General features: G+C 47.2%; 1 protein-coding gene across 2 annotated transcripts; it reads left to right on the top strand.

Moving 5' to 3' along the window:
* The first annotated feature begins 537 nt into the window (after positions 1-537).
* Positions 538-24898, top strand: TSC22D2 (TSC22 domain family member 2). 2 transcript variants are annotated; one of them, XM_064164767.1, is made up of 4 exons: positions 538-2829; positions 17816-17887; positions 23590-23641; positions 24381-24898. In XM_064164767.1, the coding sequence occupies exons 1-4, from the start codon at positions 836-838 to the stop codon at positions 24639-24641; spliced, it is 2379 nt and encodes a 792-aa protein (XP_064020837.1). In that variant the 5' UTR covers positions 538-835; the 3' UTR covers positions 24642-24898. The 2 variants fall into 2 exon arrangements, with proteins under 2 accessions (XP_064020837.1, XP_064020838.1); XM_064164768.1 differs by lacking the exon at positions 17816-17887.
* Positions 24899-25796: the final 898 nt, after the last annotated feature.

Here is a 25796-nt window from a genome sequence, read left to right as displayed (position 1 = left end):
AGCGGCACCGCAGCGGCTGCAGGGCGCCAATGGCCTCCTCGCCGCCCTCCAGCGGCCGCCGCGCCCCGCCCCGCCCCGCCCGCCCTGTGTGACGTCAGCGCGCCGCCGCGTTGAGGGGCGTGTCCGGCCCTTCCCAGGGTGCAGCGCGGCACAAGTTGAGCCCCATCTTGGGCGAGGGGCGGCCGCAGTCTGAGCCCGCGCTCCCGCGGCCGGCGTAGCGCGGCGGGGCCCGGACACCGCCACACCGTCACCGTCGCTGCTGCCGAAGGGCTGCCTCGCATCCTCCTCCTCCTCCTCCTCTTCGCTGGGCCTCCACCCTCGAGGGTTTGGGGGGGGTGCTGCCCGCGGGGTTTGCCCGCGGGCCGGTTCCGAGCAGGATGCGCCTGGCGCTGGTCTCCAGGTAGAGCGCGGAGAGAGGGCGGAGGGTCGGGGAGGGGGGAGACGGAGGCGCTTAGGCCTCACCCGGCCGCCGCCGGGCCCCTCAGGCGGGGCGGGCCGCCGGCTCGCTTCTGCGGCCGCCGCGCCCGCCCGGGGCCCGCGTCGCGCCGAAGCCGGCAGGAAGCCGCGGGGCACTCGGCCGGTCTCGCCGCCTTCGGAGCGGGGGTTGCGGCGAGGAGGAGGAGGAGGAGGGCTGCGGACGGGGAGGAAGAGGAGGAGCCCCGGCCGCCCCCCGCGCGGCCCGCCATCGGGAGCGTCGCGGCCCGGCCGCCCGCCGCAGGAAGCAGCCGGAGGATGTGCGGTAGCGCCGGAGGCCCGACCGGCACGTTGTGACAGCTCGTTTCGGCACCGCGCTCGCCTCTCCCCGGCTGGCGGAGCCCCTCCCCGCGGAGGGAACATGTCCAAGATGCCGGCCAAGAAGAAGAGCTGCTTCCAGATCACCAGCGTGACCACGGCCCAGGTGGCCAGCAGCATCACCGAGGACACCGAGAGCCTGGACGACCCGGATGAGTCCCGTACCGAGGACGTGTCTTCTGAAATCTTTGATGTTTCCCGAGCCACCGACTACGGCCCCGAGGATGTCTGTGAGCGGAGTTCCTCCGAGGAGACTCTCAACAACGTGGGCGAGGCCGAAACTCCAGGCAGCGTCTCTCCCAACCTCCTGTTGGATGGGCAGCTGGCTGCGGCTGCTGGTGGGGTTGCTGCGGCTCTGCCGGCTGTGGCCCCCAGCGGAGGGGCTGTGCCCAAGAGTTCTGCTGTGCCCCTGCCGGCTGCTGTCCCTGGCACTGCTGCAGCGGGAGGCAGCAGCGCTCAAACCGCCTTGCCCTCCACAGGGCCTTCTGCATCTGCTGCTCCTGGGACAACGTCTCAGACAGTGGCTGCTACGTGCAGCTCGCGCTTCAGGGTGATCAAGCTGGACCATGGTACAGGGGAGCCCTACAAGCGAGGCCGATGGACGTGTATGGAGTATTATGACCGGGACTCAGATGGTGGCAGTGTCCTGAGCAGGACTGGAGATTGCATTAGGCACAGCAGCACCTTTGAGCAGGCTGCTCAAGACAGGGACAGTGGCCTTGGTGCCACAGGAGGTTCTGTTGTGATCTCGGCTGTGCCAGCGTCGGCCCACGGCCCTGATTCTATAGCTGACAGTTCCCTGGCTGCTGTGTCACAGCTGCTCCAGACAGAGAAAATGAACCAGTCTTCTCTACAGCAACCTAGTTTTGTCATTGGGCAACAACAGCAGCCACAGCAACCCATAGGTGGGGCCATGCCTCAAAGTACTGCTCAGCCCATGTTTTCTGGGGCTTCGGTAGCAAATCAGCAAATGATGGTGCCACAGCAATCGCAGCCACAGGTAAATGCACAGGCTGCTGCACAGGCTGGCCCCAATGGGAAAGGCATGGCACCTCCAAATGTGACAGTAGGGCAGCCGAGCATTCCTGTGGCACAGCAGCAGGTGCAGCAGGCAAACGTACCAGTGACTCAGCCTCAACAATTTGCTTATTCTCAGTCCCAGATTCCACCAGTGCATCTCCTGCCGACGCAGCCTTCTGGCCAGACCGAATACATGCAGCACGTGACAATTATGCAGTCTCAAGGAGCTATTCAGCAGGCTACTACAGGCTCTGTTCCAAGTACTGTGTCTTCTAGCCTTCCTGTGGGGCAGGCACCTGGCCAAAACCCCTCACCGGTGGGAGCGCCAGGGCTGGGGGTGTCGGCACAGCCTGGCGAAGCGGCCGGGCAGGGATCGGGATTGATGCAGAGCGGCCAGGCCCAAGCTGGTCAGGCTGCCGTTCCGCAAGCAGGAGGTGTGGTGCAGCAAGGCATGGGGCATACAGGGGTTGTGCAACAGAAATCTGTGACTCAGCATCAAATGGGTGGAAGCAGTCAAGTGTCCGGAATTCCTGGTGCTCCCCACGCCGTGGTCTCCGGAGTCCAGAACGTGCCTGCGGTTGTGCCCGGTGCAAGTGTGCCTAACGTGGTTGCCACCACTGCTGTTACTATGCCAAATGTCCCTGTTACGCTGGTCCAGTCCCAGATGAGTAGCCACTCTTCTGCCAGCAGAAGTGCTGGCGTTGTCCAGCCGCAGCACGTCGGACACTCGCTCATGCAAGGCACACCTAACGTACCTGCCAGCCTGCCACAGTCCAGCCTTGGACAGTTTCAGACTCAAGCTCAATCCTTAGTAGGCCAGATTGATGATACGAGAAGAAAATCGGAACCCCTACCTCAGCCACCACTTTCTCTTATAGCTGAAACTAAACCTCTTGTGAAGCCTCCCATTCCAGACACTCTAGCAAATCCTCTTCAGCTACCTGCAAGTACTCCTATGAACAGTCTTGCCAGCTCTGTGTTTGGCATATCTATTCCTGTTGATGGTGATGAAGACAGGTATGAATTATTTTATAATGCCATAAAAATAAGGGGGAAAATATTTTTCAGGCTACTGTCAACTGTTTTTGTAAGTTCTTATGTTCAGAAAGTCATCCTGAAACTTGCCTGGGCTACTTTAATGTATGAAACATAGCAAAGTATTTAGGCAAGTGGTGAGCTCGTTCTCCTCAGGCTGTGAGAGGGTGACTTACCTTTCTCACAGAACAGGGCAGAATGTAGCCTGAAAGCTGCTTAATGCACAGATAATAGGACCTCTTCCAAATCCAAGAGTGAAAATGCTCTGCACCCAGTTGCTCAGTATGTGGGTAGATTTGGTCCCTCCTTTTCCCTGAAGGCATCATGAAACACTCTAATGACAGCTAGGCTGAAAGGGCCTTATCAAGACTGCTGTATTGCAGTGCTGTTAAAAATAGAAGTCTGGTGCTATCTTGGGGCCATCGAGTGAGGAATCTTGGAAAACCTCAAGGCTTATAGCACAGATTCTTGACTTTTTATGCTGCTGTTGAGTTTGCACAGTATGGTATTAGTCAGAAAAGAGGGAAGTACTCAGCATCTGGATGGGAATTTGTGTGGCCTTGCACAGTGGAAGCTCCACAGTTGATGGTCCTTTGTGTTGACAAAAGTGGACACCACTTGGGCGAAGATGGGGATGTAGTGGGGAGTACAACCTTACGAAGAGTTTTCTTAGGACAGTCATTAGATACTACTAGTTGTAACAAAGGTGTGTGGTATGGGCAGAGTCGTCAAAGGGCCTGAGAGGAATCATGCATATGACTGCCATAGGCTCTTTAGGTAGTGATGGCTAAAACTTCTGAGTGACTCCTTGGAGAGAAGGCTTCCAGCGTTTGAGTACACAATGACATTAGCATTTGCTGTTGGGATTGCTGCACCTTGGAGGAAGTAAGTGTGGGTTCTACATAATTGGGTATTTAACAATAGGAGTAGCACCTCAGGAGAAGGTCTGATGTGGTAGATTCTCCTATGAGCCTTGTCTCAGAGTACTGGACTGTCTCAGATGACAGTGTTGCTGGGAGGACTTCTCAGTGAAGCAGTTACAAAGATGGGGTGGGGCATAGTGGATGGAGAAGGAACCTCAAAGACAAACCAGTCTTTGGAGAGTGAAGTAGGCAGTAGCACTGGCCCTGTGCTCTGCAGCTTTGACTAATGCTGTGTGGTAGCTTTGCTCGTGTCTTTAAGCCACCAGAAGCTGTCTTTTGGAGTTGTGCTGGTTTTGATTGAAGTGGTGAAGGACTTAAACAGTTAAAATTTTCTCAGTTGTGCCTACCTTAAGAGGATTGCTGGCCCAGCTGACAGACTCTTCTTTGTGCAAATAAGGTTAGATCTGGAGCTGGTAGGGTTTTTTTCATAGCTCAGTGCATTATCAGAAGATGATTTGTCTTGTGTTTAATCATTCTGATGATTAAAGAGTCAGCATGGAATGTATTTTGCTCTCATTTTGCATAGCTTTTAGAGCTTACTATTTATATAAATGATAGTAGCACATGATTATCTGTGACAAATGGATTGCTTTATGTAAGGATAAGGAGAAACTTGCCCTGCTAACTTAGACCTGCAGGCTGCTGACTTTGTGGTGCACGCTGGTGAGACAGCTTTTGGTACTCTTACCCTGAACAGTGAATATTTTATTTTTGTTTCATTTATTTTCATAGTTGAGGCTTTGAACTTGAGCCACCTTGCAGCAGGGCTTCACATGGTGTTCATTTCTGAAGAAACTCTTTCAGGAACTTGGCTCTGAGAACTAGAAGTAAGACCTCAGAATGGGCTCTAAGCACAGAATGCTTTTTGACCTGCCATGTGCTGATGTTCAGTAGAGAAACTAACTTGTGGTTATCTGAAATGTGTCCTCTTTGGGTCCACTTCTGCACTGGGTGATAAAACCTTGTCGTTTGCTGAAGCAGGACACAGAGCAAGGAGCTACGTAGTATGAGATGCTCTCTCAGCCTGGAATAGTTTTCCTTAGCTGTGATAAGCAATAAAAGCTTACTTTATACAAGCGTATACCTCATACAATGTAGGAGATGCATGCAGGGCTTAGCAGAGCTAAGTTTATTCTTTGCTCCCCTCAAGCAGTAACCTGACTTCCACTGGTTTCAGACAGAAAGGAGAAAGTAAAACCCCAGCAGCTTGTTAGAGCTCTCCTACCACCCTGGTTTGACTTTATTTGCTGCAAGGGCCTTGTTATAAAACTGTCTCCTTGTCTGCGGTACTCTCCCTTACTCCTGCTTTCTTTCCTCCTTCCAGCCATTTAGAATGCACCAGTACTCTCATGGGCTTATGCCCAGCTGCGTTATCTGCTGCAATCAGTGGTGAAATAGTTAATGAAGACCTTCAAGTGTCATTAACTGGCTGAGGGCTGACACTCCGGTAAAGCTAATAGGGCGCAAAGGGAGTTCACACATCATGACTCACTGTTTCAGGCTGCCTGCAGGCTCAGGAAGCTGAGGCTTGGTTTTGTTTAGAATTTGCTTTGTGATTAGAGTTAGAAGTTTTTGGAATCTGTTTTTCTTTACCTCAGTGTGCAACATACGTGGCGTGGGGGGTTTCAGTGAGTAGATGCTGAGTAGGTATCTGCATTTGTCCTGGCACCTTCCCTTCTGTTTCAGTATTTATCCATACTGGAAGCTTGACAGACTCGCAGAGATCATTCTCCTGTAGTCATCCTCTAAACCAGTGATTAATCAAGGAATACTCCATAGCCCTAGAATCCTTGGGTTTATCTGGTAAGTCATCCACCAATCTGAAGGTGGAGGAGAACTGTTTTAAAGGTGAAATAGTTTAGGATGGGAATGAATTAAAAACAGAATGTGAGAAATGCAGTGAGCAGGAGACCAAGTTGTCAAGCTGGTTATGGCCTACTGTTGTAGGTCAGACTATGTCTAAGGTAGAGGTGTAGGGTTATATAGCCTGATATACCTTCTACATCAATGCATAAATAACTACATGCATCTGACTTCACTGCAAGATCTTGTCTGGAAACCTAACTTCCTGTTCTGGTAGCCCAGTGTGTTCTCACTGGTGTGCTAACTGGTTTTTGCATTGACCTGGTGGATAACTGAGAATCAGTCAGGAGATCTTATCTTGGGGGGAAGAAGGTAGGTGATACAAAAGAATTGCCAAAAAAAAAACCCTTTGGCATGTCTCACCTGCCTTTTAAAAAGCAAACCTGCTTTTTCAGTCTAAATTGCTAAGCTCCTAAGGTTATGTGGAAGTTGTGAAAGATCCACAACAGAGTTCTAGTGTCCTCTCCCTGTGGTTACAGGCAGAATAAACTGCAACAGTAGTCAAGGAAGGAGGAAAGAGTACTCTTACTGAGACAGGTGTGGGTATTGCAGTCCGTTTGGGTTCTGACAAAGAGTATCAATACACAGATGGAACTGCGTCTCAGAGTCGCCCCCACTCTTCCTTTGCTGGGCTTTCACAGCAGTGCTGTCTGCAGGCCGTGGCTGCAGAGCAGGTTCTGAGGTCGGTGCATGTCAGTTCCTCTACTCACCTTTGTGCCCATGCATCCACAGGATTGTCGCTGACAGGCATAATGTTCCATCTGGCTTAATAGCTTTATTTTGGCTCTTAGGGGAAAAGAAATATGTTGCCTCTGCTAAAAGAATGTTCCTGAGAAAGTTTGTTCAACCCTCCTACATGTTTGGCAGACTCTGGGGGCAAACTGTGACTGGGCATGTTGGAAAAGGAGCACAGTCCGGATGATTTTCCGGAGATAGCTGAGCGGCCTGGGCGCTGCAGGCTGTATTCCAGGAACACTGATGAATGGCTGCAATTGTGGACTGTCCACTACAGCAGCTCAACTGCTGTAACCTGCCTGAGCAGAGCTCTCCCTAGCATCTGTCTCTGCTCCAGTCAGCCACACGTTTGTGTGGTGTCCTAATGGGCGAGGAAACCAGGCTCTGGAGAATGTGTTTGTAAGGCAAGGGCAACGCTGGGCACAGACACTGATGTAATTCTGGTGAGGTGAGACTTTCCTTCTGTCTTGCCCCAGATGCCTGTTTTTATCTTACTCCTGAAGGAAAAGAGTCTTGTGTGATTAGATACCAGTAGAGCAATACTTCAGTTGTGCTGAGTACTGTCTCTTTCTTTACTTGGTTCATAAATTTACTAGAGATTTCAGTTCTCCTGCAGATGCAAACTGAGATGTTTTCAGGTCTCCATCTTGGGTGCTGTGTTCAGTTTTGGGCTCCCCAGTTTAAGAGGGACAGGGATCTGCTGGAGAGGGTCCAAGGGAGAGTTATGATGATGATTAAGGGACTGGAGCACTGCCTGATGAGGAGAGGCTGAGGGGCCTGGGGCTGTTTAGTCTGGAGAAGACCAGGAGGGGATTTAAGAGATGTTTATAACTATCTGAGGGCTGGGGGTCGGGGGACACAGGCTCTGCTCACTGCTCCCTGGGATAGAAGAAGGAGCAATGGATGGAAGCTGCAGCAGAGGAGGTTCCAGCTCAACACAAGGGGGAACTTCCTGACTGTAAGGATCCCAGAGCCCTGGCACAGGTTGTCCAGAGAGGTTGTGGAGTCTCCTCTGGAGCCTTTGCAGGCCTGTCTGGATGTGTTCCTGTGTGCCCTGAGCTAGATTGGATGGCCCTACTCTGGCAGGGGGGGTGGACTTGATGATCTCTTTGGGTCCCTTCCAACCCCTAACATCCTGTGATACTGAGGGACTATGTTTAGGTGTGTTTAAAACTGTAACATGGATAGATGTGCTCAAGGGTGAGTGTTTTCTACTCAGCAGCCAAAATTGGGTGATCTTTGAGGTTCCTTCTGACCCTAATGGCTACAGCTTTTGAAAGCCACTTGAGATAGGACTTCCAAGGTGAACGTTGCAGATCTCAGGTAATAGCCTATGGTGATTAATGCAGACAAAGCTTTAGTTAGCTGAGTTTTTTGCTGTACTTCTTGTTAGAAAAATGCCACAAGGTAACTCCAGCACCATAGCAGTTCCTCCATGATGGAGAGCTTGTCCTGCCTTGCCTTCAGTGTGAGTGTCTCCTAACAGAGCAGTCTGTTGCCCGTTTGACAGCCTTGTCTCCTAGTTCAAACATTCAGATGCCTTTCATAAGGAGGAGTCAGTGCATTCTTGGAATTAGAGAACTAGAAGTGCTTCAGAGGAGATGGTTATTAAAGGGAGGAAAGAGGGAAAAAACCTTAAGAAATTCACACAGTGAAGCAGTTAAATTTCTCTTAAAGGCTGTAGTGTACCAGCCCTGACATGAAGGGTTCTCTGTGCCTCCTACTCTGAAGTGTTCTGCTCAGCTGCTGTGAGTTAGGTTTTTCTGCTCCCCTACAGAGTGTGAGTGTTCCATAGCTTATTTCTGAATGCTGTCTTGTGTGGTAGCCATAACAGCTTGTGTTTCAGGGAAGCTTTCTTAAAGCTCTTGCAGAAAGCTGAGTGGTGAAGTGTTTGGGTTTTTGAGCAGGCAGGAGCACTACCAAACTGCTGTCAGACCCATCAGGAGCTGGCATTTCTCTTAGGCTGTGCATTTTGCCAGGAGGTGCTTCAGATCTTTCCCGTGTTCAGGTGACACTAAACAGGAATTGCTCACCTTCCTGGGCTGGGTATTTGAATATCAGCCTGTTGAGGCTGTATTTTAATGTCTGAATTCTAAAGCTGACGATTGGCAATTTCTGCTGCTCGTGGAGAGTGCAAGTCTGGGTTGTGCTTTCTGTACGTTGGCAAAGATGTCCTAAGACTTCTGTGAGACTCCTCCTGCCACAGTGCAACTGGCTTAGTTCTGGGAGATAAATCTAGATTGTCAGCCACAGGTGTCTGCTTTTATTCCTGTATTTGACAAAGTGTAAAGATAGAAGTATTTATAGAACTGCTAAAGCTACTGTCCTCTGAGAAGGTTCTCCAGACATGAAAGGTCACTTGAAGTGCAGTGTGAGGTGTGTCTTCATTCCTCCTCTAGCAAATCCCTCTCTCTATCTTTAAACTTGATGCTTTATAAATTCAAATGTGTACTGAGTGCTAGTGAATTCTTTGCATTATGGGCTAATCTATTTTTACTCCTGCAGGGTAGGTGAGTTATTCAGCCACATGAAGGGCAGCTGGATGCTTGGGGTTTTTTTTTGTCATGCAAAATGAAATTATTCCAAGAGGACTTTGAGGGTTGTCTTTTTGCATTTATCTGTTCTCCTTTTGAAGCTGAGAGTAGTGCATTTGTGTGGTGACAGCTGGCTTGAATGCTTCTAAGAGTGCAGAGAGAAGGTAGAAGTATTAATTAGTACCAGAGAGAGGTGTCAGCTGTCTGTCACAGTGACAACTGGTGTGTTTGGTACTCAGTAAAGATTACAAACTGAAGTAAAGATCTGTGTCAGGAGCAGAAACCAGTCACAGAATCACGCAAACTGGGTGAGATTGGAAGGTGCCTCTAGAGTTTGTCATCTCCAACCCTGCTCAAGCAGAGCCAGCCAGAGCACAGTGAAATAGCTGAAGACTTTTGTACCCATCTAGAGCAAGGTCAGCTTGTTTAGTTTACTGGAGGTTGAGGTGGTCACAAGTAAGGATTAATACCCCTCTGCATTCTCAGGATTAAAAAGGACTTGTAGATAGCTTGACCAAACCTACAAATACCTTTTCTTCAGGCCAAACTCCAATCTCCTTATGGTTAGAATCATCATAGAATCATAACAGAATCAGACAGATTGGAAGAGACCTCCAAGCTCATCCAGTGCAACCTAGCACCCAGCCCTGTCCCGTCAATCAGACTGTGGCACTAAATGCCTCTTCCAGCCTTTCTTTGAATGCCTTCAGGGATGGTGACTCCACCTCCCTGGGCAGCACATTCCAGTGCCAATCACTCTGTTGAGAGCTTCCTCCTAATATCCAGCCTGAATCTGCCCTGGCACAACTTGAGACACTGTCCCCTTGTTCTGGTGCTGCTTGCCTGGCAGAAGAGCCCAACCCCACCTGGCTACAGCCTCCCTTCAGGTAGCTGTAGACAGCAATGAGGTCACCCCTGAGCCTCCTTTCCTCCAGGCTAAACAACCCCAAGAGCTTTAGCTGAGAGTAGGCTCAAACATGAAGAGTCGTAAAGAGCTTGTCAGTGGTGTGGAAAGGCAGAGAAATGCATTTATAATATAGTCTGTGATGTACTATGGTCAGGGTTCTAATACCTTGTTTGAAAAGCTAAGCCTTGCATCTAAAACATGTGCTAATGGACACCTTCTTTCCCAGTGTCACTTACAGAGGGACAGGTGGGATTTGGCTCAGTCTGCTCAAATCTACTTTCTCCACTGCCTTCCCCCCGCCCTCCACAGATACTGAAATATTTTGTTGTCAAAAAAACCCAGCAACCACTTGTATTTATAGAAATATCTGAAACTGCTCTACTGGGGGAAAAATACCTCCTTTTTGGGTTGTTTCCTTTGAAGATGAATACTCAAGCCAGCTGTTCCAGACTGCAAGGCCACTTTCTCCAGTAATCAGAAGCAGCTTTCCCTTTCATGCATAGGTTGGAGGGAATCTGTCTTTGTGGGCAGAGCACAGACAGTAGGAGCCTAAGCCTCTACAATGACATCTTCATACATATTAATAAATGCCTTTTTCTTTACCAGCCCAGTTGTGTAAATAGCAATATCTTTAAAGAGCTTTGACATCTCTTCCAGATTTTGTTTTGTGTGTATAATGCACTGCTGGTAAATGTGGCTCTTTTTAGTTCAGAAATAGGGAATTTGTGGTGTTTTTTATTACCTCCTTTCATCCAGCCTATCAGGGTCTGCATCTTAAGTGCATTCCAAGCTTGCTTTCTTGAATGGGATAATTAGCAACAGGATAATGAGGCATAATGATTTAACTGGCTGATTACAATAGATGCTGAAGGACTGATTACAATAGATGCTGGAGGTTGGACTCTGTGATCTCTGGAGGTCCCTTCCAACCCCTGCCATTCTGGGATTCTGTGGCTGTTATCCCTTGTGAAGTGAAGTTCAAGATGTTTGAGACCATGTGAATCATTTTCTCTTCTTTTTTGGGGGTGGTGTGTGTGTGTGTTTGTTTTTTAAGCCTGTCTTGCTTTGCTCAACATTGGTAATACTGAAGGGTGTTTGGCTTTTCCTGACAACTCAGTAGTAGCAAGAATCCCTGACTGGGTGAAGCAGAGACTTTCTACGTTACCATTTAAGACTATCAACTTCTAATCTGAAGTTTTTGTCTTTTTAAAGGTGTGATCTACTGTGTTTTCCTGAAGCTAAGCTGTGCATGCCATGAACTACTTTGTCTTGTATCCTCCCATCGTGAATTGGAGGTGACTTTACCCAGAGTGAAGACAAGTCATTAGCATGAGGAATCTTGCACTTGTGTGTTTTGAGGAGTCCCTCAGATTAATCCTTACATAGTCTGTAAGATGATGTGATTAGAATTCAGGCTGACAGCCCTGACAGCCTTCACAAAGCAGCCTTGCTTTATTAGCACACAGTGTTTTAATGAGCGTGGCCATGATGATGCTGTCTGCAGGGAGGAGCACAGAGCCTTGGTTACCTGGAATGCAACTAGATAGGAATGAACTAAGAGTGCACCAAGTCTGGCTTTGGGACTTGTGTGGAGGATGGAATTAATCATTAGTGAGTCCTGAACAGCTTTAGGGCTGCTCCAGTAACAAGATTGTCCATTATACTCCTGAAGCTTGAGAACCAGTTTCTGGTGTCTGAGAGAATTGAACCCTGGAGTTCTGAGCTGCAGCTGCAGAAATGGGAGAGAAGAGATGTAGAAGATGGGCTCTTGGGTTGTTCCATGGTTAGTGTCACACAGTCATTTTGAACTCTCCTTCAGAAATTCCCAGTGATTAACCAGGTGATTTTATGTTTAATTGCTGCCTGCTATTACTTAGTGCTGCCTCCTCTCAAGATGCAACTCTGATAGGGACACAGGGCTCTCTGAACAGAAGCCTGATGTCCTACTGGCCTCATTCCTCTTTTTTTCCTCCGGTGTACTTTAGCTCTCTTTATAAACTTGGGCTCCTGCTTTCCAAGAATGTACTAAACTCAAGGGAAATGTCTTATTTTCCCTGTTCTTGTGCTCTGCTGAATTTTAGTGTCTACCGGAGGCTACAAAGGCAGAAACTGAGTGATGGTAGTCAGAGAAGGCTTGGAATTACCAGCAGCAAAACAAGGTGGACTTAAGAGAATAATTGGGTACAGCTCCACCTGAAACATCCAGGCTGGGTTAGCTCTTGTAAAGCAAATCTCTGTGAAACACTTTCACTGAAGAATTCTCTGGACTGAGTCTTCTGTGGATTATGTAGTAGAAGAACCTGCCCTGATTTTACAGCTAGGGATTTTGCAGAAGGCTTGTTGATGTGAAATTATAACCTGTTAAGGTGACCTTGAATTTAATAGTATAGAAGTGCTTGGTGTTTGTGTTTTTTAAGATCAGGTTTTGATTGTAGCCAAATTATTTGGAAAAAAAATAATTACTGGAAAAGAAAATCTTCACCAGAAGATCCTCATTTAGTTTTCCACAACAAGTAAACCTCTTTGTCAGATTGTAACTGGTTTTAAAAGCTTGGGGTGTGTTTTCAAATGCACCCAAACTACAGCACCGTGGACTGAGAAGAAATATCTTAACCACCATCCTGGCTTTGAGTTTAGATTTTACCTTTGCAATTGAATCTCTCTCTGTAAGTTTGTTTGAATTTTGGCCATGAAACTTGCACCTATTTTATCAGGTAGTAGTGAAGTGTAGAAGTGAAGGTAGGTTTCCTTCTGTCTCTCAAAATCAGTATCACCTCAGGTCAGCCATTAAATGCTGTAGCACATCTGCTCTCGTTTGGTACAAGACTCTGAAAGGCTTTGAGGTGGTGTGTCAAGTTTAAAAATGTTTTCTGTTCAGTGTTGAAATAGGGGCAAGGGAAGAAGTTGTTGGCATCTCCTGGATGACAGAATGGTGGTGATGTCCTCAGGTGAGGACATGTGGTGATAACCTGTGGACTGGAACATGTGAGAAGCTTCCAGTTGTTGTCAGTAAATAGAGGATTCACTGCACCCCTCTGTTCTGACCCTTCTTGGTGATGGAATTGAACCTGCCCTGTCTGTGCTACATTCTCACTTCCAGCTTTTGTAAAAGTGGTTTAATGCTTCTTCCTAGCATTCCTGGGGACTTAAAAATGTCATTGTTGTCTTGTAGAGAGCCAGGCTTCCAGAGCAAGGGAAAGCTGAGGGAAGCACCACAACAGAGCAAGCAAGTGATCAGGAAGATACATCTGACCTGGTGCACTTGAGACAGTTGTCTCATTCCCTTCTCCTGAGAGAATTCTAGGTAGTGCAGGAGATTGCTTTCCAGAATCCTCTTTTGAGAGCAAGAAAGTATGGGCTACTGCTCTGATACTTGCTTTGGAGAGGAGGATGCGACTCTGGCCAAGTGCAGTTCTTTCTCTTGAGATCCATGCAGTTTGCATGGCTTAAGGAGCTACCTGGACAGAATGTCACTGAACACCAAACTCAAGAACTTGAGTCTTGAGGTGTTTTTTCCCTTAATTCCATCTTGACTTCTCCACATCTAGTCTTTATCAGTCCTCTCCTGCAGAACTTTGTACTCCAGTTCCTCTGGTTTGTAGGTGGAGTCTTACTGAATAAAGATGATTCAAAGCTGCAGGGGCTTTAAATAGAAGGCAGTATAAACAAAGAAGAGAAATGTCTTTTAAAAGCAGAGGGATGGAGAAGAAGCTCTGTTACCAGTGTAAACATCATCTGGAAGTGGTGTAAACTTTGGGAGTTTCCTGATCAACTGTGATCAAATGATTGTGACCCCCCCCGGTTCAGATGCTAAATAAACCACGTTCTAATGTGGAGACCAACTGTGACCAAACTGCAGTGCAGATCCTAGCAGGTAGCCAGCACACCAGCATCTTTGCCTTAGTAAATCTGGCTGAAGAGCACTCTAATTACAGTCTTTGCAGCTCTCTGTGCAAAGCCAGAAGCTTCTGTTGCATTCCCAGTCCCATTGCTGCATCTTTGTTAGGATTAATGACCTTGCTTCTCAGACTAGGATCACAAAAACAGTGGATCTTTCACTGACACATTCTCATCCTAAGCTTCAGTGTGAGAGCTTCATCTGCAGCTAAGAAGAACTTGGGTTTGAATGGCTGTTTCTCACTTGCCACCAAAAAAAGCGGAACAGAAAGGATCTGGTTTGATTTGGAAGTAGAAACAAGCCTCTTTACTCTCACAGTTAAATTTGGTTCCTCCAAGAGTTTATTCCAAGGCAGCACTTCAGCTTTAAAAGTCTTGCTAGCAATGTCCTGGATTCTTAAAGGAATTGTGAAAGATGAGCCTGGGAGCTGATCTGGAGGCTTAAGGGCCTGAGATCCTTTGGAGTAATAAAGGTTTGATCATTTTCTTAATAGTGACAAGTGTAGGAATCCCACCACTTCTGTAAGAAGTCCTTCTAGCCCTTGCTGATGGGATGGAAAAAAAAACACCTCTGTTGTGTACTTTAAACTTGCTTTGCTGCAGGGTTTATGCCTAACAGGTACAAGCACAAATATTACTTTGCAGATCTGTGACCATGTGCAGCCTGTAACTGCCTCATCTCTTCTAAATGCTTCATCCTCCTACTTAATGATTCTGATTATTTGAAACAGTTGGAATATGACTTGTCTTCTGGTGCCCTTACCTGGACTTTGATAGTTTTATATCCTTCTGGAGAGTTGGTGTTCAAAACTGACCAGAAAAGCCAACTTAGGGGCTTGAAAGGTCAACTAAAGCAAGATTTCAGTTCAGGGGGCAAGCTCTTTTCAGCGGTGCCCTATGGTAGGATGCCTTTCTGAAGGGACAACCTGAAGTTTTGAGTGTTCAGAGAGCTAAGTAAGTTCTCTCTAAGCTCTGAGTTTAGAACAAGTTTCCACTGCATGAAAAGTGTTCTTAGAATCTATAGCATCTGACCGTGGTGTGAATATTGATGTTTAAAGGAAGTAAATACAGTCTGTGTTGTAAGACTTCCTTATAGAGACAGGGAGGCCTTTTTTTGCCAGTCAAGAGACAGTTGGAATGTTTCTATGTGCAAGGCTGTTGTCTGTCAGAGCCTTTGGCATGGAATTGAGCCTCTCTGTCCTTGGGAATGTCTCTCCTCTCTGTCCAGAGATGGAAAAGAGCAGTGCCTGGGTGCTCCTCGTAGAAGAGGAGGTGAGCTCTCCTCTGGTACAGCACCAGGATCATTCCCTTTCTGGCTGGCTGTTGGCTCTGCTGTGGCAATCTCCCAGCAGCCAGGACTGCCTTGACCTCTCAGAGACAGCCATCTGCCAGGGAGGGGCCGTGAGGAATCTGCTGCTCTGCTCCAGGCTGTCCCCACATTTGCTTAGGGCAGCGTCAGAAGGGCTTCTGGTGTTTCAGCTGGGACACAGGAGAGCAGACCAGCAGTTCTGTAAGCAGTTTGCTCTATTGCTTCTGCAAACTGAGAGCAGTTTTAGTAATTCTCCAGCTTCTCACTGCTTGTTGTGGTTAAAAGTAAATACATCAACAGTCTGAAACTCCGTCATGTTAGTTCAGGCAGACACAAGAGGCATCACTGAAGTTACCTCTGTGGATTTGCTTTTCCTGTTTAGGTGGCACACACAACTGAAGTGTACCTATTGAGTAGAAAATACTCTCTTAGTTGTCAGAAGCAATGCAGAAACGGTTCCAGCAGCAGGGAGCTGAGAAGTGAGAACTTCAGAAGGAAAAGTTTTTCATACCTTTCCAGATACTTGCTCAAGAATAGCAGAAGATTGTGTAGCATGCAGGGTATCGGTGTAAAAATAGCCCCCATGGAGCACATGTGTGTGGTTATAAACCACAACTTTGCGTACCCAACAATAGCAACAGGGCTTTATGTGCTGCAAGTAAACTTATCTTGGAAGTTAAATGGCTTTCTATTTACAGTCACTTTCTGAGGAAGAGGCTTTTTTACATACTCACAGACAGCTGACTGAGGAGGAGGAGGAGCTGGGGCGTGCCCTTCCCTTGGACAAAGGAATGCTCCTAATCTGCAGATGCCAATTGTCAGTCCCTGGATCACTCAGATGTCCTTTAGCTATTGTATTGCTCTTCCTGCAATTGTATTTAGTTGTCACTCAAGTGTGCAGTGCTTCTGACAGCAGCATTAGCAGTCCCCACATCTATCAGCTTGCTCAAGCAACTTCCCTAGCAGGTTTTCAGCAAAACTCTATAGACTCACACCGACTTACCAGTCTGCTTTGCAGAAAAACAGTAGTGAAGGTGGCAGAGGGAGTGACAGACACTTGGAACAAGTGCTTCCTGGTGATTGCTGATGTACAAATATCCTTACCCTTGCAAGGCTTTTAACAGTCCCGGGAAGCAGATTATTTCAGACAGCATTTTGTTATGGTGCTAATTTTGTGAGGAGGTTTTGCCCCGTTTTGTGCTGTGATTTCAGCTGTACGGTGATTGCACCAAATGGAAAGAATTAGGTCGAAGAAAGCTGTTTGAGGAGGTTTCAGCTAAGCTGCTGCATCCTGTAAGGCTGGGACAGTGCTAGCAGCACAAGGATGAGCTGTAGTGTTGGTGGTTTGTAAGCTTCAGGTGATGCTTGAAACGGTCACTGCCAGCAGAGTTCTGGCTTGGTGCTCGAGCCCTGCCTTGTGCACAGCTATGTTCAGAGGAGATTTTGGAGAGCAAAGGTCCACAAGCGGCACTTGTGCTGTCCTTGCCGTCTCTGGGGCAAATGGCAGGCTGATGGAGAAGGGCCAGGTTGCCCTGGGGCTTGGTGCTGGTGACAGAATGTGTTCTGTAGTCTGCTTGCAGCAAGGTCACTGGAGCCTGTGCTGCAGGGGTGTGGGAGCCAGGGCCGTGGCTGCAGCACTCCTGATGCACTGCTTGGCAGCTTGAGCACCCTGATTTACCACCTGGCAAAGCATCTCCAGAGAGCAGTCACCTGCTGCCTTTCAGGAAGAGAATCAGTCAGGGTTGGAAGGGATCACAAGGATCATCTAGTTCCAACCCCCCTACCCTAGATCAGGCCGGCCAGAGCCTCATCCAGCTTGGCCTTAATCACCTCCAGGGATGGGCCTCAACCACCTCTCTGGGCAGCCCATTGAGGCTCTCACCACTCATGCTGAATGACTTCCTCAAGTCCAGCAAGAATGCAGGGGGATGACTGACAGCAGCACTGAAGTAGGGGGATGACAGACATCTGCTTACAGCCTTGGCCATGGTTTAGATTTCACTTAGCTTTGCCTGGTTTTCAGCTGTGACTCTGCTGTAGCTTGAACATGAAGTATTTAGCTCTGACCTGTGGGGCCCCTTGGAGAGCTCCTGGTTTGAACACAAGGTGCTCAGCAGGATAGAAGTGCTGAGTTTCTGTCAGACTGGAACGTGGAAGGTTTCGTCTCAACGTGAGGAGAAACTTCTTTACAGTGTGGGTGACAGAGCACTGGGACAGGCTGCCCAGAGAGGTTGTGGAGTCTCCTTCTCTGGAGACTTTCCAAGCCCACCTGGATGCATTCCTGTGCAAAGTTCTCTAGGGGATCCTGCCTTGGCAGTGGGGCTGGTCTCTATCTCTGGAGGTGCCTTCCAACCTCTAAGGTTCTGTTATTCTGTAAAGTTTGCAGAGATTTTGTGTGTGGAGTGTGTGAAATCTGGACTATGTAAAAGGTGCCTTCTTGAGCTGAGTTACCAGAGTGGCATGTAGCTTACCTCTAGGAAATGAGAGCTTTCATTAGTGGCTCTGCAGCTATTTTTTTTTCAGCAGCAACCTGAAATAGCTTGAAAATCCACAGGGCTTGAGGATGGCTTAGTGTTTTTGAACTGGAGTCTTCCTCAATGGAAACCCCTACGAAGAGTAAAGGCCTTTCAGCCATGAAACTGTTCCTCAGGCATTCTGTGAAGTCTGTAAACCTTTGGAGGTGAACTTGCCCTGTGTGGACAAGCTAATCTGCTTTGCAGTGCAGGCTGAAGAAGAGAGTGAGTGTGTGTTTATGACCTGCCAGTTTCCAACGTGTCTGTCTGATTCTTGGATCTCATAGGAACCCGTCAGCTGCATTCTACCAAGCGTTCCATTTGAGCAAGTTGCGCGAGTCAAAGACCTTCTGGGATAGGTATGGATGCTTCAGTGTGGAATGCAGGCCTGCTGCCGGGGGTGTGCATGAACAGCTTCGCCCCTCCCTTTGCGCAGAGCTGCTGCTTGTCTGGAGAGCTTCACATGGGGCTTCTGCAGCCTGGAGGTCTGACAGCAGTCGTGGAAGTGAAGTGTTCGTACTCAGACTTAAAACTAAATCAGTCCAACCTCTGACATAGCCTTTTTTTTCCTTCCCTTCCTCCTTCCATCGTGCATGTGTCATACACAGTGTGAAAGCTGAAAGAGTTTAATGCTAGTCAGCTACTGGCTGACCTCTGCTAAGACATCTACAGGTTCCTTTTCCAAACAAAAGGGACCCCATCGGCATTGTGGCTGTCGAGTCCTCTATCAGAAACGAAGCAGTGAAAATGTTATGTTGAAACAATTTTCACCAAGTTAACGTTTCAGTATCTAAACCAGGGAAGGAAGCCTTCTGGCTTGCTTTGGTTCTGCTGAAGCAAAGCTAGATGTGAAGCAGGCCTGAACCATGACAAGGTACAAGGACCAAGCAAATCCACTGAGTTAGCATTGAACTCACAGAAAGAAACTGCAGTTTGTGCAGCAAAGTCGTATCTGTTGCAAACGTGTGAGAGATTCATTACTAATTCAACAGTAGCTGCAAACTGTTTCTTTCCTGCCCTTCAGTGATTTTTGAAGGGTGTTGTTTTTTGTCAGCATTAAGTTTGAAATCCTGGTGATTATGTGGTTTCATGCCGTGTGGTGCTCTGGCTTGTCACAACACCTCTGCTTAACAAGCTCTGTAGAATATAGATTTTTTTGTTTAGCTGTTCAAGAATTGGTAACTTATTTCATCATTATTCTGGCTGTGTTTGACTTGAGAGGCTTTTCAACTCGACTAAACCTTTTAAAGTCTGCTTGGCCACAGTTTCTATACTGAACAACGCTGATGGTTTAAAAGTAATGCTAATGCATCCTGCTTTGTTTGGTTTGGGTTTGTTGGGTTTCTTTTTATTGCTGAAGTGCTAGAAGTAGGCTAAGTTTCCAAAGCATACCTTCCTTTTCTAGCAGGAACTTGGACTAATGTATTTTTGCTTTAAGCTCTGGATAATGTCACTTTTTCCTGTATTTATGGAACAGAGTTTGTATTTAGGCTCCAAGGACTTTGGTGTTTAACAAGCTTCTGCGCTTTGAATACAGATTTGTTTCTAGACCAACAACTCCCTTGAAGGTCTACCCTTCATTTTCCACCCCTCCTCAATTTTCCTGTCTCAACTTGAAATGCTTAATATGAGGAAACTGACTTAAAAAAATAAGAACATATGAATAAAACACTGATGGGGATTGAAGCTTCAGAAATCTGAGATGTATGTACAATGTGGAAGTAGAGGAAAGCATAAATTAACACAGTGGTTAAGTTTGTAGCTCACTTGTGAGCAAAACAAATGTGGGAACAGCTCAAGGGACCTTCCTGTTCGAGAAAATTGCTCGATGGTTTTGTTTAAAGCAGTAACAAGGAAGGAGCTGGAGAAGCCAAGGGAAATTGCCTGGTTCAGGGATGCCTGTCTGAGACTGGTGTGTGATGCTGTTCCACTTAAAGAAGGTTTGGTGCTTTAAGGGAAGAATTGTCTCAGCAGCCTGTTGGATGAGGCTCTAGCTGGATTGGGTAGTCCCCTCTGCAGGCAGTGTCTTGCAGATTAGCAGTGTCGAGGGATAGGGGTTATGTATCTAAAAGCAGGAGGTGAATAGTAGGGTGGCTCTTGGTGCTGAAATCTAGAAGAAATGTCAAGAGCAAGAAATCAGCAACAAGGCTTGGTGTTCTTTTGGGGGTGCCTTGCTGCTGAGGGACCCCCTGGGAAAGTAGTGTGCAGATACAGCTGAATGCAGAGTAGTTTGTTGCTGACTACAGACCCTGAAGCTGCAGCATCGGTTTGCATCATCCAGTCTGCAGGATCTGCAGGCTCATACAACAGTGAAAGGCTGTTCCCTAGTCTGGAACTCAGCAGTGCCAAAGCAGAGCTGTTTATAGCTCTCCTAATGCATCCAGCACTGGCATAAACACTGCTGAGAACTGGGGGATCTGTAAAAATGCATTACCGTGTTATCTTTTTAAGCATACAGAGTGAATTCAGCCGCTAATGGCTTTATTTTGAAGTGTGATTTCCTAGTCTTTCTGCCTCGATTTCAAAGTGAGCGTTGAGAATGTGTCTCTTAGAAGGACGATAGTTGCAGCTAAAGCTGTTAATGGTGCAAACAGCAAGCTGAGTACTACTTGAATTCCCCACTGAAGTAGATCTTGGCTTCTACAAATGTGAGGTGATGCAGGTGGTTGAGTTCTTCTCCAGTCATTAACAAGTTTGTGTTAAGATATTAATCTTTTTTTTGCTGACTTCTGATCCATACACTTTCTCCTTTAATCACCTCACAATCACTTTTCCCTCTTACCAGGTCTCTTCCCTGTTTCTTAGTCTGGACATACAGGATTGTCCAAGACTCTTCTGTCACTTTGTTTGCAAGACATTTGAAACTAGAAGCTGTGGGTGTGTAGGAGGAACAGACCTGAAACAACAAAGAATGACAAGGTGCAGGCTGCATTTGGTACCAGGCTGTGTAGCTGATGGTGAGCTACAGTTAAGCACTGCTGTTAGCAGTTTTCCCCTTGGCCTTTCCAAGTAAAGTAATATGGAATAAAAAACCCCACAGTTTTAGCCACCAGGACTTTTTGAGCAATCAAAATGAAGCTTTCTCAGACTAAAGGATTTGCCTATATGGTATGCGAGGTGGAAAAACTTTGGCTTTGCATCAGTCTTTGGAAATGGCAAACTCTGCTTGGATATTTTGGTCATGTCTGCTGACTGCAGATCTTGCCTTAGACTTGGTGAGCTTCAGACTACTCCCGCTAGAACCTTCTTGACTGGAACCTTCACTTAAGTGGCCTCAGCTTGGAGGTCCAAGTCAAAGGGAATTTGTTTTCTTAAACTCCAATATGTATGTTGGAATCTCAGGTGGAGGGGGGGGGAAGTTTGCAGGTACAAAATAAATAATTGTGCATGGAACACATCCCTTCAGCTACCCTACTTTATGGGATGTGGATTTGTGTTCATTGCAGCTTTGGCAATAACTGTCACACTTCTGTGGTCCCTGGAGCAATTCACTTAGTCTGCAAGCACAACACAGTAGTTGGTCTTGCTTTAGAAGAGCTAAGTGGTGGCTTTCCACTTCTGACTCAACAATTTGCCAGCTGAGCCATTGGACATTCAGGGGGCGGTGCATGCACAGGATGCAGCAGACTCTTCTTAGTCTGATAGATGCTTATGAGGTGCAAAAAGGCAGATCTGGGGGTTTTACCTGGCTGTATCTCTAAACTTCCTTCTGCAGCCGTGGGTATGATATTTTTATGCAAACTGGAGTTTGTTGTCCACAGCTAGGGATTTAAGAGAAATACAAAAGCCTAAGGTGTGGCAGCATGTTTAGACTGTGCCATGGGAATGGCTGGCACAGGAGCAGTCTGCTGATGAGTGCCTTAAAGGAGCTATTTGCTCACTGGGAAGTGAGTGAAGGACAGAATCACAATGGGGACTGTGTTAACACAAAAGCTGTTTCTCATAGACCTGTAGAACATGACATAAGAAGATAAAGCCACATATGACCATTTGCCAACCACTCCGTGTGAAGCTTCTCCTGGGCTGAGTCAGTGGTGGCTGTGTGGTCCAAGGCAGGGCAGACCCTGGGATTGAGCAGGGAACAGGATTGGGATTCTGATTTGGGACTTTGACAGCAGTGCAGGCTGTGCTGGGGATAAGGACAAGAAGAATGTTGAAACAAATACAGTGTGTAAGCTACTCACAGCTTCCAGTGCTGGCTGCTGCTTGCGCTTGGGGTGCAAACTGTGGGTGAGTGATGGTTTCTGTAGCTGAATCTGTCTCAACCCAGGGGAAGGACAGCTCTTACACCCACCTTAAGAGCACTGTGCCCATTCAAACAGCAAGTGAGAGCTGGGGGGCAGAAAGTGTATCTTGGGGAAGGTGCTCCTGCAGTGTGCCTTGGGGTGCAAGTAGTTTTTGGTGGGTGAAGAGAAGGGTGTCTGGCTGGTCATGGAGATGATGGAATGCCCCAATTTTGAGCAGTGTAGTAGCTGAAACAGGAGGAAGTCCCAATCTGAGCTTCAACTAAAGAAGTATAATGAAGGTGTACAATTACCCCCTTGCAAAGTGTGCTGTTTCCTTCACTTCTGCTCCTCTGTCTTTTCAGAGCTGTCTCTCCAGGCTTCTACAGTGGTGCTCCTGACAGGCCCTATCAGGGATGTGGAGCAGTTCTAGGGATGTCAGCGACTCTGAGCACAGACACTTTGAACAGCTTCAGATAGATCTGAAACACATTCACTCAAATGGGAAGCAAAGTTTTAACCTTGTGGGGAGTTAGAAATTTTATCCTCAGGAGGTTTACCCTGAGTGTGGTTTGAAGGAAGATCAGAGGGCAGCAAGAAGACACTGGGACAGTGTTCATGAGAAAGAGGTGCTCAGCCCTTTGGCTTTGCTCAGTTTAGAAACAGAGGCTGTTACTCCCCAGCCCAAAGAGCTGATTTCCCTCTACTTGTCAGTGCTGGGTGCCAGGTACTGTCCATTCTTGCTAGGCTGGTTGAAAGGAGTCCCTCTAAAGTGCCATCTTGTTCCAGTAGCTGAGCTTGGACTCGTGTATGTAGCCAGTACTGCTGAGCACATTGCCAATGCTCTTTGCAGAAAGCCTAGAGTAGTTTTCCTTCATTTTTTTTTAGTTTCAGCAAGTGTTGCTGGTGTTCAGAGGTGAGTTGCCAAGCATGGCTGCAGACCTTGCGTTTTCGCCCACGTTGACTTTTTTGACTGTAGCTGCACTCTACTGATAGCAGCTTGCGTGGCTAGGGGGGCTTTATCAGCAGCTATCACTGGTGGCCCTAGTGAATGCTCCAGGAATTGCTGTCCCTTGGCAGACACGAGCTACAGAGTGCAACCACTGGGAGCCAGTGTGGCAGGGTGCACATGGGGAGCGTGGAACAGACAAGGTGTGCATGTGGATGGAGTCTTCTGCAGGTGTCACCAGTGCAGATCCTGGGGATGGCCACAGCCCCTCTCCAAGGGGGGAGAACAGGGACACACTAGGCACTGAAATTCTCTCTCTAGATAGAAGTGAGCGACTGCAGCACACTTCTTGGGTGTTAAATGTTGTCCAGTGAAACCCAGTGAGTGTGGTCACTGAGTCCAGGGCTTTGGTTTGTGTCTTGCTCTTCTGCTGGCTGCCACCACTCAGCTGTGGAATTGTAACCACAGTGCTGACTCAGGAACTTCCCAGAGGGAGAACAGTCTTGAAGTGAAGCCAGAGAAAGGTATTTGAACAGGTTTTTCCTTCAATGCTTTATCAGAGCAAGTCAGCAGAAAAAGACAGAGGTGAGTACCTCACGAATCCTCGTTCTCCACAGTGAAGAAAGCAGCATGTGAGACAAGGAGTCCAAGCAGTTCAGTTGCTGTTTATCCAATGCAAGGCTCTGGGTTTGGGTGTCACAAGGGGAATTGCAGACCTAAGGAGCAGTGTCTTACAGGAGCTCTCACTATATTGGGGGGAACAAAACCCCACAACTGCGTTCTGAATTCTTGCATCTGAAGTTGTAGCCTCTCCCTGAGAGTAGATTCTGGGTGCCTACTTCTGCTCAGTGTTACAGTAATGATCACAAAGTTTTCTCCTCCTTTACAGTGCATCTGGTGCAAGCGTTGTTGCCATTGACAACAAAATAGAACAGGCAATGGTAAGTACACAATTATTTCTCCCAGGATTAGTGGTTTGTGCCTGAGCATGAGTTTCTAGCTGTACTGTTTCTGTGAGTCTGGAACATCCCTTCAGTTGGGTCAGGCTGGAAAAAAAGGGTTTTCTGTATCAGCTCTGGGGTGACTCAGACCACTCCTGCTGGCCCAGGAGGGTCCTGAAATGCTTTTTTCTACACGTTTTTTTAAACAAGGTGATTGAACTTAACATGGGTGCTAAAACCAAATAGCATTTTTAAGTCTCTTCAGCAAAGTTCATCACTAATTTTTCTTAATTGGAGCTTATGCTGTGATGCTTTGTTCAATTTCAGTTGCATATGTTTGATTTTTTCCCTCTGCTGACCTGTAGGCTTTCGTATTCCTTGATGCTCATGCTTGAGGCTGTGTAAGGCAGAGTCCTTGTTCCAGGTCAAGGCCTCAGAGCTGGTGTTTGTGTTCTGAGGAGCTGGGAGGCAGCTCTAGGCCTTTCCTCCAGCACAGTCGAGGTGACTAGAACCTGGTGCTGAATGCTGGAGACAGTGTTGGGTGTCAGCACCACTTCCCAGGGAACGGAAGGGCCAAACTCTTTGCTCCTGAAGGCTGATTTAGTTGTGTGTTTGCAGTGACAAGTGCTTTACTTCTCTAGGCTTACCACTGACTTCAGTGAAAGCAGTTAATCCTGGGATGGCAGTGGGATAACCTGTCCTTTGACGTGGCTCTTAACTGCTGGCTTGTTGTTCACAGGATCTAGTGAAAAGCCATTTGATGTATGCAGTAAGAGAAGAAGTGGAAGTCCTGAAGGAACAAATAAAAGAATTAGTGGAAAGAAACTCTTTACTTGAACGGGAAAACGCACTGTTAAAATCCCTGTCCAACAACGAGCAGTTATCCCAGCTCTCAAGCCAACAGGCCAACCCCAGTAGCACTTCGCAGGCGCCAGCAGCGATAGCACAGCCTCCGCAGCCAACGCAACCTCCACAGCAGCCGAATGTCTCCTCAGCGTAACGCTCCCTGCCTCCTCGGAAACCACCCCGGAGCAGCCTGTCCCGTGTGCCACTGGTGTTCTCTCCACTTGATATGAAAGCGAGTAGCCATGCTTTGTTGTGTGTTTTGGCCTTTTCAGTATTAGACAATCACTCTGCGAGAGCTGCCCCTCGCTGCTCCGCCGGCAAGCGCGCTCGGCGCCCGGCGGCCTCACCGGTGCACTGGGGATGTCGCGGGAGGAGCTGTTCAGTGCTTGAGGTGCAGGAGTGGGTTGGGGGCGGGGGGAGGGGGTGGGCTGCAAGAGCTTTGGGGGCTCTCCAAGGTTTCCATTTCCCGCCGGTTGCTTTGAGCCTTGCTCTCTGGTGAGAAGTGACCGCTCATCTTCAGAGCCACTGTTCTTTCAACATTTGAGTAACATTATTTTTTGCCTACATTAGTTTCATTTACATGTTTTATTTATTACAGGGCTGCTAATTTCATAATGTACATGAACAATGTCACAGAACTTTTTGGTTTGTGTTTGGTTTTTTTTTTTCCCTTTTGGTTGTTTTGGCTTTTTTTTTTCTCCCTCATTTTTGTTTTTCTTTTTTCCCTAAAAGATAAATGTATGTATGGGTAAAATGCTAGATGGGATTTGCATTGGCTGAGATCCGATGTTTAGGCAATAATTGAACAAAAAAGAATCCTGGCATATTTCTAACACTAATGGCAATTTACCTTTGGTATTTATTTACGGTAGTCAAGATCCAGCTTGAATGTAAATTTCTTTTGTATAGAGTGTAAGTATGAAGACCATAGTGCATCTGTACAGGTAGTCACCAGTTCTTGTGATATAATGAATAATTGATGGGCTATTTTGATGAAGAAAACTTTGCTCATTTCTGTTTCTACTTTCTGAGAGAGAGAGAAATTGCCATGATTCCTCTGCTTTTGGACATTGTGTCATATTTTTTTTTTCCTTCTCCTCCTTTATTTTTTGTTTTCTTTTGGGTGGGAATAAAAAGCTGTGAAATTGTTCAACCTACTTTGTAACCAAAGAAGCAAAGCTGTGTAATTGAGGTTTGTTTGGGTGTTTTTTTTTCCTCCTCCTTTTTTTTTTTAATTAATTTTTTATTTTATAATGCACATCCTTTATGTATTTTTATTTAGTGGTTGTTGGTTGGTTGTTGTTTTTTT

The sequence above is a fragment of the Pogoniulus pusillus genome, chromosome 26 (assembly GCF_015220805.1).
Source record: "Pogoniulus pusillus isolate bPogPus1 chromosome 26, bPogPus1.pri, whole genome shotgun sequence".
Taxonomy (NCBI): Eukaryota; Metazoa; Chordata; class Aves; order Piciformes; family Lybiidae; genus Pogoniulus; species Pogoniulus pusillus.
This window is presented reverse-complemented; position numbering and strand designations above follow the sequence as displayed.